Source organism: Aegilops tauschii, chromosome 6, assembly GCF_002575655.3.
Source record: "Aegilops tauschii subsp. strangulata cultivar AL8/78 chromosome 6, Aet v6.0, whole genome shotgun sequence".
NCBI lineage: Eukaryota > Viridiplantae > Streptophyta > Magnoliopsida > Poales > Poaceae > Aegilops > Aegilops tauschii.
In genome coordinates, this window is record NC_053040.3 from 1627482 (window position 1) to 1641682 (window position 14201).

General features: G+C 46.9%; 1 protein-coding gene across 1 annotated transcript; it reads left to right on the forward strand.

Moving 5' to 3' along the window:
- Nucleotides 1–2983: 2983 nt before the first annotated feature.
- LOC109778925 (F-box/LRR-repeat protein At2g43260-like) lies at nt 2984–4729 on the forward strand. Its single transcript, XM_020337508.3, has 2 exons — nt 2984–3148; nt 3337–4729. Exon 2 carries the CDS (start codon nt 3356–3358, stop codon nt 4520–4522), a length of 1167 nt encoding a protein of 388 aa, XP_020193097.1. The 5' UTR covers nt 2984–3148; nt 3337–3355; the 3' UTR covers nt 4523–4729.
- The last annotated feature ends 9472 nt before the right edge of the window (nt 4730–14201 follow it).

The window sequence follows — 14201 nt, forward strand, 5'->3', positions numbered from 1 at the left end:
AACAAAAATTGCATCTAGATCCGTAGACCACCTAGCGACGACTACAAGCAATGAAGCGAGCCCAAGACGCGCGGCTGTCATTGCCCTTCCCTCGCCGGAGCCGGGCAAAACTAGTTGAAGTAGACAATCGGGAAGTCGTCGTGCTAAGGCCTCATAGGACCAACGCATCAGAACAGCAACCACCGGTTTTGAAGAGTAGTATAGATAGAAAGGATCCAACCTGAAGACACACAAACATAGATGAATGATAAACAGATCCGAAAAAATCCAGCAAAGACAGATCCACTGGAGACACACCTCCACACACCCACCGGTGTTGCTAGACGCACCACCGCGACGGGGGTTAGAATGGGAAAACATTTTTTCTATTTTCAGGGAGCCGCTGCAGTCTCGTCTTTTCGAGCAGGACACAAACCCTAGCAAAACTACAAAAAACATCTAAAAATGAAGCCCTCCTATCGTTGTAATACAGTAACATGTTATGTTAGTACAAACACCTCTCTCCTCAATAATAACTACTTGTGACATAAATATACTCATCTTGGAGTACGCTCTGTTACTACATTAGTTACTCATGTTATTACCAGCCTGATGATGAACAGTACACTTATCCACTAATAGTGAGTCATGGCACAAAAGGGTGGAACAGTGCTGCTAACAGAAGTTCTTTATGTTCATGCAAGTTGATACATCATACCACGTACCACTTGATACCAATGCCTGCAAATCCGTAGGGGTGCATGCATGGACTCAGGCCTTCAGCAATGACAGCCTTATACAGTGCTTTAAATGACATCATAGGGGTGCAGGCATCATAGGGGTCAACGAGTAGCAGAGACTTCAATGTACTGCTACGGCTGCTGGTCCGTCTTGCATGTGAAAATTAAGCACCATTAGAGCATGTACAATGGTTGATAAGACAGTTTTATCTTAAGTTTTGCACATAATTTAGAATAGACAAAAAAACATGTCTACAATGGATCATCTCTTAGCCTTATCTTCAACAACTAGCTATTCCTAAAAATGTGGTGAGACATATTGTGCTAAGCCTTTTCTTATGATTTCTCTCTCCTCCACCTCATTATTTATCCTACATGGCATCACTAAGATTGAACCATTGTACATGCCAGTACTACTCCCGTCCCGCGTGAAAATAGAAAAAAGGTTTTCCCATTCTAACCCCCGTCGGGAGAGACATGGGGACCAATTCATTTTTCGTTAGGCCATGGAACACTTCGGCCTTTTGAACAAGTGGTATTTTGAGTAAATAGCATAAAACGACCACATTTCGAGATAGGTTACCAGAAAACTACCACTTAAGAAAATCTTTAAACCTACTAAAAGATTAGTTCGCAATTTCAAAAAAACACTAATGACCCTTTGGTTAAAATTTATTGCGGTTTATGACAGCCATGGCCCACACGTCAGGCTGGCGCGACAGAAAAATCAAGTCAGTTAGCTTGACCGTTATGATATGCCGGGCCCCCATCAGCTTTTTTAACAAATTTAACAACATGTCCATTTTTTAAAAAATAACCACTATAAATATATTAAAAAGAAATAAGGCCGTGTAATCTTATTTCAAAAAGCCATTGGCTCCTGACAGGAAAAAATAAAACGCAACGAGGTCCATCGTGGAACACACCCATGCTTGGCCTACCACTGGCGAGCTCCTCATACGTGCAGCCACAGCTCTCCCCTGCCACGATCTTGTAAAGATTACGCCGCCTCCGAGCTCCTAGTGGGTGAGCCGCGTTGTAGCGTGCAGCTAGGGACAAGCCCGGGAGGAGATTGCAGTTGGGGGAGACGCCACGCTAGCCAACACGCTGGCATCCCTTGCAGCCCCCTGGCATCGCCGCTGAGGGCTTCGTCAGCGCTTCACTCCTATCCTGCATGCCTCCCAAGTCGCGTTGTGGTCATGCTTGTTTAGCCGCCGAGCTACTGGGTAGTCGGGTCGCACTGCCACGCCCTCAGTCACCGCGACTGGTTGATGTCGGGTCGCGCCCTCTCTTGCATGCCTCCCCTTTGGGCAGAAGTGGAGGAGGCGGCAAGGGCAGCGTGAAGTTCCTGGTTATTTTGGGAGCAATTTTGTTTGGAATTTTGGTGCGGCTGACATGTGGGTCTCACCGGTCCGTAAACTGACAAACTTTACTGTTTGAATAACGTTGTCAACTTTTGTGCCACATGGACCTAACGACTGTCATAAATTGGTTTAAACTTAATCAAATGATTTATCAGTGCAAACACAGTAGTTTATTGAAAATAGCGAACCAAATTTGGGGTGGGTTTCTAGTAGTTGCCAAAAAAATATAGTTTTTTCCTAACCCCGGCCCCATATTTGATAGTTTTATGCTATCTGCTGCGGTAATTTTAAATTGGTTTTCACTAGTGCTGTTTTTACTATTCACTCTTGTAAATTTGAACTGTGCTGCCAATCTTCACTTTCATGCAAGTTGAAGAACATCATTGTACGTACCATATGATACCAATGACACCTCAGGGTCATGCCGTCAGCAATGACAGCATTATACAGTGCTTTAAATGACAGCGTACGGGTGCATGCATCAACTCAGGACTCAACATGTGGCCGAGACTTCAATGTACTGCTACGGCTGGTCCCTCCGTTCCTAAATATAAGTCTTTTCAGACATTTTAAATGGACTACAACATATGGATGTATGTAGACATATTTTAAAGTGTAGATTCACTCATTTTTCTTCGTATGGAGTAATTTGTTGAAATCTCTAGAAAGACTTATATTTGGGAATGGAGGGAATACTATTTTTGGCAAAAAAAAGTACGTTCATGGTTTATAATTTATATTAGAAAGGAAGGTTGATTAGTACGTCCAAACTTCACTGCAGCCGAGACTTGAATGCTCCGTCTGAAGGAGTACGGTGAACTGCTCGGTGCTCCTGCATGTGGCGACATCGTCACAGCGTCGTTAAGATGCATGCAGCCAAAAGTTGAAAAGGCATCGCCGAGTCGATCTCTTCCTTGCTGCAGTCTACACCTCGCGCCATGGCCTCCGCTTCGACCTCTCCTGCTGCTGCTGGCCTGGGTGTGGGCGAGCACGATCCCTGTACAGTTTGACCGGCCGCCTCACTCAACTCCGAGACCTTCTCTACCGCCTTCTTCCCCGACGTAGGTGAGCAACTTGGCAGCCGAAAATTTTCGTCTCTCTTTGCATCTACCATTGACGCATCCACCCCCCTTGCATTCGTGTCTAGAGGTCTCCGGATGGAACACACTCAGGTTTAGTGTATTCTACGTGCTTGTCTTATTGATTTAAGTTGGTGCCAAGGATTTAGCATTGGATGTTGGTTTTCCTCTTAGGCACGAAGGAACCGGCACGATGCCGGACAGGAGAGGCGCGACCCAGCTCGAGGACCTACCCCACGATATCATCGAGAAGATACTCCTCCGGATGCCCTCCAAGGACGTTGGCCGCTGCCGAGCCGTCAGCACGTCATGGTGCACTGCCACATCCACGCCCAAATTCATGCTCGACCACCACCAGCTGCAGCCCTCGCTGCCGATTATTGACGGCCGGGGGCTGCCCACTAGTTTTGTCCTCTTCCACCCCGCCGGCACCAAACAACAGCTCTGGCCTTTCTCCCGGTGCGTCAAACACCACTCCGAGATTTGTCTTCATGGCGGCTGCGATGGCTTCCTCGTCATCTCCTGGCTGCACCAATTCTACATCTGCAATCCGGTTATCCACACGCATGCTCTCCTACCACAGCCTCATGTTGAGCACGCCCTCTACAACACCATAATTGGTTTCTACCAGCACCTTCCGACTCAAGAATACAGGGTGCTCTGGGTCTCGGAACCATGGCACCCGTATAAATCCAGCTTGCAGGTTCTCACAGTGGGATCCAATGTGATGAGGCATATCAGCGTCAGAATGCAAACACTTGCACCACCATCCGTGGAACAGCAACAGCAGTTACTCAAGGGATTGCGCTCTAAGTCGTGCTGTCCACCATCAGTGCTTCACCGTGGCAGCTTGCACTGGTGTCCTTATGATGCCACTGAAATTGGGGGACACAGCTCAGACATTATTGTGTTTGACACAGAAGCCGAGTCATTTCGGTGGATGCGCAGTCCCACCCAGCTGTGCCATCATAGAAAGCTGTTCAACATGAACGGGACACTTGCTTTCTGGGGCAGCTTGACTCCCAGCTTGACCGCTATGGATGTCTGGGCGATGCAGGATTACGCCTGGAGTTTCAAGTACCGGATTGACGTGTCAACGCTGGAGGTATCACGGCAACTTTATTCAACCTCTTTCAAAAAGAAAAAGAGAACACCACTTGATTCAACAGTGCAATGGCTCAATGATATGGTTGTGTTGAACGACCGTGACCTGCTGATCATGTTTAACAGTAAACATGTAATGCATTGTGACATTGATGGCAACTTCTTAGGAATGGTGAACATCGGAAAGAGTCAATATTGTATGATGCTTAATCACTGCCGCCTCAAAGAGAGCATTATTCCAATTCCATCCCACTAGATTGACATGCAAAAGGAAGATGAGAAGTTTTCACTCTCCGCAAGGCGTGTCTGAATGTTCAAGATTCCTGGTTTGCTTCACCCTTGGATTTAGAGCATGTATTTTCTTCGTAGCTCTTATTACTACTTATTAGGACTATCAATATATCATATGCTTTCAATATCTAGTGCTTACTATGATATCTTGAAGTATGGTTCTTATTTGTGATGTCGTGCTAATTTATCGTCTGAAATGTGGAGTATCTGTTAGCACTAATCTTGATCATGTTAGTGGAGTTGGTCTCCAAGTAGTTAGCTGTTTGCGTGCAGTTAGTTGGGCATGTCCGTGCGGCGCGTATCGTGGACTCGGCAGGCGCGAGTCGGTGCTGCGTCATGTAGCCGGGTCACGCCGCAGCTCGTGGGCTGCATACTTGCATGTAGGGATTAGCTAGTTGCGCTGGTTAGTTATTTTGCTAGATTAGTGCGTCCGTGAGAGTGGTAGCTAACTAGGCATGTGTGCACCGGGTATAAAAACCCCTCCCCTTTGTACTGATTCGCGACAGTGTGTTGCCGAGCCATAGTTTGTGCTGGAAAAAAAATGAGGCTGTTTGTCGGTGTGGCACAGTTCGTGCGGCGAGGCGTTTGTCGCTGGAAAAACCTTGTGCCCAGTGTGCTCCTTCTTCCACCTTCGTCTCATTGAGTGAGAGAGAGAGAGAGAGCGTGCTAGCTAGGGGTTGTCCAACGTTCGTGTCGCCGGAGGGTTTGTCCTAACAGTTCCGACCTATGATGTTATAACTTTTTTACTCTTGAATCACATGGATAACTCACCCAACAATTCTAACGCCACCTCAATTGCTTGTATCCACACGATTATAGTGCTAAATTGAACAACTAGTACTGCGATTTTGTTTCTTCTCAAGATAACTAATGTGAGCTTAGCAGACACGACGATATCACATCAGGGGCTCCAAAAGATACTGAAAGCGCACGTAGGTCTGTCCTGCATGTGCAAATTAAGCAGCATGGCGACGCGGGCGAGCAACATTTCCGGGCTGGTCACCGTGGGAAGTAATTTAGACTAATAATTTTAAAATGGCGGGAAGTAACATATGCTTGATATCGGGTGAGGATTTGTGACACGGAGGTGCAGGTGCACTACATTGAAGTCTTAGACTACATAAGTTACTCCCATTATTCTAAGCCTCACCATCAACAATACACTTATGCACTCATGCTGAGTAATGGCAAAAAAGTGTGTGCTCGAACAGTGCTGCGAACAGCCCGTCTTTGAGCAGTAGATTTGGCAGGGTGCCTTCTGCCAATCTTTACTTTCATGCAAGTTGAAGAACATCATACTACTAGTACGTACCACTTGATACCAATGACACCTCAGGTCTGGCCTTGAGCAATGACAGCCTTATACAGTGCTTTTAATGACAGCGTACGGTACTTTAAATGACAAACTTCGCTGCAGCCGAGACTTCAATGGACTGCTACGGCTCGTGCATGCTGGTCCCTCTTGCAGGTGCAAATTTAGCACCATGAGCACTAGCTTTTTTTGGCAAAAAATAAGCACATTTAAGTTTTATAATTTATATTGGAAAGGAGTTGAATAGAACGACGTCCAAATCACAGCGTACGGTGATTTAAATGACAAAATTCATGCAGCCGAGACTTCAATGGACTGCTACGGCTCCTGCATGCTGGTCCGTGCAAATTTAGCACCATGAGCGTAGTACTACCTCCGTCCTTTTTTATTGGTCCCCATTATAATTAGTGTAAAATTTTGACCATAAATTTAACTCACAAAATATTCATACATGTCACCAAAAATTATATCATTAAAAACTAAGTTCAAATACGAATCCAACGATATAAATTTTTGTTGACATGCACTAATATTTTGTCAGTTAAATCTTTAATCAAGATCTAGCACAACTTACAAAGGAGACTACTAAACCAAGACGGAGGTAATACTTGCTTTTTTTTGCCAAATCACAATGAATTATCATTTACAGACATTTTATGCGTCAATCGAAATATACAACATATGCAGTACATCAGGTTTACTCTTTATTTCAAATGGTGGAAAACATAAGTCAGTCGTCAAATCAACCTAGCTTTGAATTAATCATTTGACATAAGCATGGCAATATGGATAATCAAGCATCAATCTTATCAAGGGGTGGTAATTATCACTGAAACTGCAAACCACATACTCAATTGTGAATTACGCATGCTTATCCGCATGACTTGCAAAATCTTTGTGAATATTCACGTGCAATATTTTTTAAGACATTTGAGATAATGAGAGGGAATTAAGGCATGGGGCTGCACTTCCCCGCTCAATATCGCAGCCGCCAGATCAGTGCCATGCCACCTCATTGGACCACCGCGCACGCCCGTCACCGAGCAGCCACCTAGCATCCGTGATTCCGCTGTGGAACCATGCGACATGCAATGACCCCCTCCTTTGCCGGGTAGGGAAATCCCGTGGTGTTTACGTCAACGATATATATTGCATCATTTGACCCATAATGGTTAAGTGTGTATACAAAATAGGAACATATATTACATCATTTGATCCATAATGGTTAAGTGTGTATACAAAATAGCAACATATATATTACATCATTTAACGGTTTCACATCGTCGACGTTTTCGTTTTTGACTGAGCTTCTTTCCCTTCTTGTTCGTTGACGAATAATTGAGCTCCTCGTTGTGACTTTTCCTTTTCCATGGAGTACGATCTTTCTTAGGTAGTACTGATTCTTCTGTCGATGTATGCTTCATCGTCATCGTCATCTTCCCTCATCGAGTTGCCGTACTGGTCGTAGTCTGCCTCGTCGGCGACTCCATCCATTCCAATGATGTTCCTTGCGCCTCTCCTCACGACAACACGATTGGGATTCCTCGGGTCGGTTATGAAGAATCATTGTGTCACGTTCTTAGCGTGTACCCATGGCTCGTTTTTTGTGATGGCGTTCACGGTAGCGCTCTTGGCGTCAGGTATAGACATGGTAGTGAAATACCGGTTTGCTCCTTCGACATTCTTAGCCCATCTTATACGAAACATCGCCGCGCTGTGCAATCTAGAGTAGTTAAGCTCCCAGATCTCCTCGACCCTTCCGTAGAATCTCTCAGTTGCGGCATTGTCGTCGGTCATGCATTCCATCGTCACCCCTGAGTTCTCAAAATCACAGTTCACATCTTTGTCCTCCATGTAGAACGTGTATCCGTGGATATCGTATGCCTAATAGGTCGCTAGGTTGTCCTCGGGGCCATGTTCTAAGGCGTATATGAGCAATCCGTCCTTAGAGCCCTCTTCCGGGGGATTAGCAAGAATATGCTCTTTGAACCAATACAGGAAAGTGGAGTTGTGCTCTCTAGTAACTTCGGTGTTCGTCCTGCATAGCCCCCAGGTCACGATACTTATTTGCGATGGTTTATTTGTGCAGTGTCACGAAAGTATCTGCTACATATAGGTGATGTAGCACTACTAAGTTTGCTCTGTCAAAGTCGTTGCGTCAATCCGAGTAGGCCACATGCAGTTCCCTGCGACCGTTGGAGTGACCTTCTCCTTCGAGCCTCCCGAGGTGCTTCTTAACGGCAAAACCAACACCAGGCCGGTCTCCGCCATATAGATAATTCTCGCAGAAAGAGATGCACTCTTGTGTCAGATAACCCTGGATGATGCTTCCATCCGGACGGGACATGTTATGAACGAATCCTTTGATGACTCCATTCATCCTCTCGAACGACATCATGTTGTGCAGGACTGACGGCCCAAGGTCTATTATGTCGTCCACAATGTGGACACACAGATGCACCATGACTTCAAAGTGCGCAGGGGGGAGTACATCTCAAGCTCATGATTGGTACCTTAATAGTCACCTAGTTACGTTTATAGAGCACATCTCAAGCACACCAGCTGATAGTATCGTCTATGACGCAGGGGCGAGTACATCTCATGCTCATGATTGGTACCTTTATAGTCACTCAGTTACGTCTATAACGCAGGGGGAGTACCTCTCAAGATCATGATTGGTACCTTTGTAGAGCACCTTTATAGTCACCCACTTACGTTGCGACGTTTGGTACACACAAGGTACCCCTCCGGTGTCAGTGAGTTGCCTGATCTCATGGACATAGGAACATATACTTGACATGCAGAAAACGATAGCAATAAACTTGACACGATCATATGCTATGTTTATAGTTTGGGTCTTGTCCATCACATCATTCTCCTAATGATGTGATCCCGTTATCAACTGACAACTCATGTCTATGGCTAGGAAACCATAGCCATCTTTGATCAGCGAGCTACTCCGGTAGAGGCTCACTAGTGCCGTGTTGTTGTCTATGTATCCACACATGTAATTTAATTTCCGATCAATACAATTCTAGCATGAATAATAAATGATTATCATGAACATGGAAATATGATAATAACCAATTTATTATTGCCTCTAGGGCATATTTCGAACAGATTGTTGCTGGCCTCACGGGATGTGTGTCGGCTGTCTTGGTGAGGAGACACGGGGGTGTGTTCGGTGGGGAGCTCGGTAGGAGGGATGGGTGGCCTTGATGCGGTCGCGGCAACTGTCGCCGGCATGGGGGTGTGTTGGTATGGATTCTCCCCCTTTCCTCGACCGCAGGCGGGGTAGGCGCAGGTCTGTCGATGTTCAAGGTGGAGCGTCTCCTACTGGCTCAGTCAGTTGGGGGCTACTAGTTGGGGCAAAACTGGGGCCTTTGTTTGGTCTCGGGATTGTCTGCTTGCAGGGCGGCACCCCTGGCAGTGGGTGGCCTACATGTGTGCAAATCTAGTCTTTCACGCGAGAACAAAGCATATTGAGATGGGTTTTCACTTTGCCAGAGAAAGAGTTGCTAAGAAGCAACTTGATATCCTTTTCGTGCATTCCAGAGATCAAATTGTAGATCGATTCAAAAAAGTTTTGCCTAGAAGTTTTGAGGACTTCAAACATAATCTCAAGTTGTGATTGAGGGAGGGAGTTAAATACATGTCATGTTACTTGTGTAAGCACAACAGGAAAGTCCTATGGTGTCGTGGTTTTGTCACGGTAGATGTCCTAGTGTGAGGACTTAGTCGTGAGGCCAACACATCTACGTGGCAGCTTGAACGGGGTTGATCGGAATCGAGAGACGAGAGGTTTTTCACCCAGGTTCGGCCTCTCGCGGTGGAGGTAAAATCCTACGTCCTGCTGGATTGATATTGATGATCATGATCTCGGTTACAAGGACGGGTTTCACTACCTCTATCACGAGAGCATCTACTTTGATCTTGTAGTGTCGACAAGGCAGAGAACGTAGGGGGCAGGAGATGGCGGCCTCCACCTCCACCTCCACCTCCACCTCCACCCACGGCGAACTCCTTCAACTCCGGAGGCCATGACCCCTCCTTCTACACCATGGAAGGGCTCCTCCATTGGGATTTCAACCCCGGCCTCAAGGTGGAGGAACAGGTTCGTCGACGGTTTAAATCTTCGGTCCATTTCTCCCCTTCACCTACCTCCAAGGAGTTTTTCTTGGTGGTCACCTTCTCTTCTGCCTCCTTTCCCCTATCTTGTGACTCGGTTGGTTTGGCACTGCAATGTTGCATTGGAGGGAATGCGTCTGGTTTCAATGTTGTTCATATTGGATCACAAAGCTTTTGGTTTTCTGTGGCTTCAAACAAGGTGGGTCACTTTATCTATGCCCTAAGGGATAGAGTTTGGCCAGATTTCGTGTGTCATTCTGGACTGTTTAAACAGCCTTGGATTGCTCCTTTTAATGGTTCATATGGATGGAGCACGTCACATGAAATAAAGGAAATTGGGTCACGATCACCCATGGCTATTCGCCATAATCTTGGCTTTCTCGAGCAAAGTGCGGCCAAGGAGGATTCATCTCGGCAGGAGTTGGCAAAATTTGGTTTCTCCAAGCACATCTCAACTAACTTGATAAGTTCTTTTGATGATGTATCCATTCATCGGGAGGATCAGGGTCTTGGTCATGTTCATGTTCATGAGGATCTTCTTTCGAGCGCTATTCTGAACAAGGAAACCTTGCAATTTGGTAGCTTGGAATTTCCGCTATCTCTGGAGAATCATAACTTCCTTCCCAAGAAATCTTTTGGCAAGAATCACAATGCACGCAATTGGTGCAACATTCCCTCACACATTCTGAAGGATATCTTGGACTTAAAGCAGGCTAATTATGAGGAGACCAGTATCCGACAGATTTTTGGATTAACTGATTTGCCTTCCTCAGAGATCATTTTTGAGATTTTGGGTCAATGTTCCCGTTGTTTTGCACAGGGACACACGTCATCTAATTGCCATGCTAAACTCTGCGATTCTTGCCATAATTTTGAGCGGGCTTGCTCTTGTATCCACCGGCCAAAGGGCCCATCATCGCCAAATTGTACCATCTGCAATAGTTTGGCCCATGAACAAATTGGGTGTCTTGGCCTTCTTTGGTGTTCCACATGTAAGCTGCTGGGTCATGTCATACAACGCTGTAATTCCAAAAATTCTACACGAGTATTTTGGCAAAGAAAGAAGCTGGACCGGCAGACGATCACCACCACGGATTCCCTGCACCCCCTTGCCCAGTCAACAGTGCTGCCACGCGGATGTAAATCACACCTACCTAAGGGAAAAAAGATTTGGCGTCCCAAACGTATAGTGACTGACGATGGGCCCTCCCCCACCATCGTGATTGGCCTGACGATTCCACTCCAAGCTCAGCACCAGTTCCCTATTCCGCCACCCCTGCCAGCCAACGAGCAGCGAGCCATTCCCCTGCTTTGCCCATCGCCTCCTCCGGCTCTGTCGAACGCCTCACCCTCCACTGCCATGGCTAACTTCCCCATCAGGCCGTTCCAGTTCGTGCCGATGGGGGCGCAGATCGAGTGCGGGCCGGAACATGGCTTGGCGCGCAATATGATTGTGGTGGATGACCCGCCACTCAGCCATGAGAGGTATGCTCTAGTCACCGTCACACCCCCAGTTCCTGATCATCAGAAACATAGCTCTCAATGAGGTTGTCCGCATCATGGTTGAGGGATTCCATCTTACCGTATCCGATGCTTTTGTTTATCCGATTGGGGTGGGGATGGTGGCGTTTGAGGATGTTACTCTCAGAGATCAGTTCATTCAAGAAAGCCCACACCAGTTAGATCATGTTGATGATGATATGACTTTCTCTTTTGTACCTCACGACGAGGGTGAAAACATGCGCCAGTGCCTGTTCCAGTATGTGGCCTGGATTTTGTTCTTAGCCTTTCCTATGGACTACCAGACTGACCACTACATTAACAAAGCAGTGTCCTGTTTTGGAAAGCTGGATCTATGGCAAAGGCCTGGGCAGAACAAGGAGCGGGTGCTGGTTCGTGTGATCCTCAGTAACATTGCGCAGGTGCCCCATAGTTTGGTGGTAAAGAGGATTGGTACTTTGCAGGGCATGGGCAGATCTTGGACAGTCCCTGTCTATGTGCTTAATGGAAGAGATACTATACCAGGCCTTGTTGGTAATGAAGATGATGCACCTCCCATGAATGCTTCCCCTCACCCCTTTGAGTTGCCATACCTGACAGCTGCGCAGCAGTGGACAATGGAGCAACAACAATTGCTGCAGCAGCAGATCGACGCTGCATGGGAGCAGCAGGTTCCACAACAGCAACAGATGCAGTCGAACGGCTGGGGTGTCTGGCCGGCTGCACCACAACCTTTCAGTGGTATCAGTCTTCGCGCCTTGTTTCAGTATACTGGCCCCTCCGTCATGGATGGGGTGGAAAGGGAGAGCAATACCACTGATGATCCGCAAGATGAATGGTCCGTCTATTCTGATATCGAAGAAGCAGTTGACGCTCTAGTCCATGGACGACAGACTTCTGGCATGCAGTTTGTTCGAGCTACAGGCAGCCCACACGCAGTACAGCTTCAGATAGATGTAAGCCTGTCTTTTTTGGAGTTCCTCTGGCTGGTCTCCTTTGGCAGGTTCACTCCATGTCTCACTGCCCCGGACACACCAGCCCAGAGTCTGAACCATGGGACTATGCCGATCAACCCCTGCGCTTTTCTTCTGGCTGTCACTGGTGCTATCATTCAGGAAAGGTGTACTGCAGGAGAATTTTTTTTCCACCTGAATGACCTCCTCTATGGTTTCACTGGCCCCATCTTTATACCAGCTGAAACCTGGGTGGAGTTTGCCCATCAGATCCCTATGTTCAGTGCTGATTCTGACCTTCTGATGCAAGAGGCCGGTCTCAATCCTTCACAGACTTTTGTATCCTTGGAGCATACCAACACTGAACTCTGTGCTGGTGCTAAGGGGTCTGAATACTTCAAGAACATGTTGCTAGGAGAGAAAGCACCGATTGACACGGCTCAGTTGCGCCGTAGTAGCCGTTCCACGAGGTATGATGGTTTTAAAGTGCCGTTAGTCACTGATGTGAGGAAGACACAATCCAAAGTCAAGCCCCGGGGTCCGCCATCAATGGCCTGTTCTTCTAAGGCAACTGCCCCATGTGACAAGCTTGTTCTGAACCCGCTGTCTAGCACCACCGATGACTTGCCGCCTCCAACTCCAATCCACCAGCTGCAGTATGTGGGTAATGTCCTATGTGGAGTGCCGCCCGCTGACCTCACCCCTCAGAAACTCATGGCACCTGTCCGTGGGGAGGAGAAGGAGAACCCCTAGCCTCAATGCCACCCAATAAACAGTGGAATATCCTCTGTTGGAACGTACGAGGGATTAATTCCGAGAAGAAATAGCTGGCGATCCGTAATGCAATCGATGTTAGTGGTTGTTCCGTAGTTTGCCTTCAAGAAACTAAGCGTACCTCTTTTGATGCTTCGTTTGTTAAACTTTTCTACCCTAAAAAGTTCGATATGTTTGCCTGGGTGCCTTCCTCTGGTGCGTCTGGGGGCTTAATCACTGTGTGGATGAGCTCAGTTTTCATTGGTGTCCCGGTGTTTTCTGAATCTTTTGCTCTTGGCGTCAGACTTACTTCTACTCAATCCGCCGATTCGTGGACATTGGTCAATGTGTATGGTCCTTGTACGGATCCGAATAGAGCGCTGTTTGTTTCGTGGATGTTCGATATTGATATACCACGTGGTGAGGACTGGCTCATCATGGGCGATTTTAACTTCATCAGAGAACCGGACAATCGTAATCCGGGGGGAGGGGACGCTAATGACATGCTGATCTTTAATGAATTCATCCACAGGAAGTCGTTGGTAGAACTTCCAATCAAAGGGCGATCGTATACGTGGAGTAATATGCAAAATAACCCCTTGCTCGAACAACTCGACTGGCACTTCACCTCAGTCGATTGGGCAGTTAAATACCCGAACACTGTTGTGTTACCGTTGGGTAAGCCCACATCCGATCATGTACCCTGCTATGTCAGTATTCAGTCCAAGATTCCAAAATCCAAGATATTTCGTTTTGAGGATTTTTGGATCGGGCAGCCTGGTTTTTTTATGTGGTCCATCGCGCGTGGAATAGACGCTGTTATGCCCCGAATGCGGCCGCGACCCTGTGCAAAAAACTTAAAAACTTGCGATACAATCTGAAACAATGGAGTAGGAAGATCTCCAGATTGTCCGGCCTAATTGAAAATTGTAACAAAACCCTGTTAGAGATCGATGGGCTAGAAGAGAGAAGGAGGCTGTCTATCCCAGAAGCTAACT

Coding starts and splice junctions, on each gene's coding strand:
- LOC109778925 (XM_020337508.3), top strand. CDS start 3,356: ATGCCGGACAGGAGAGGCGCGACCCAGCTCGAGGACCTACCCCACGAT.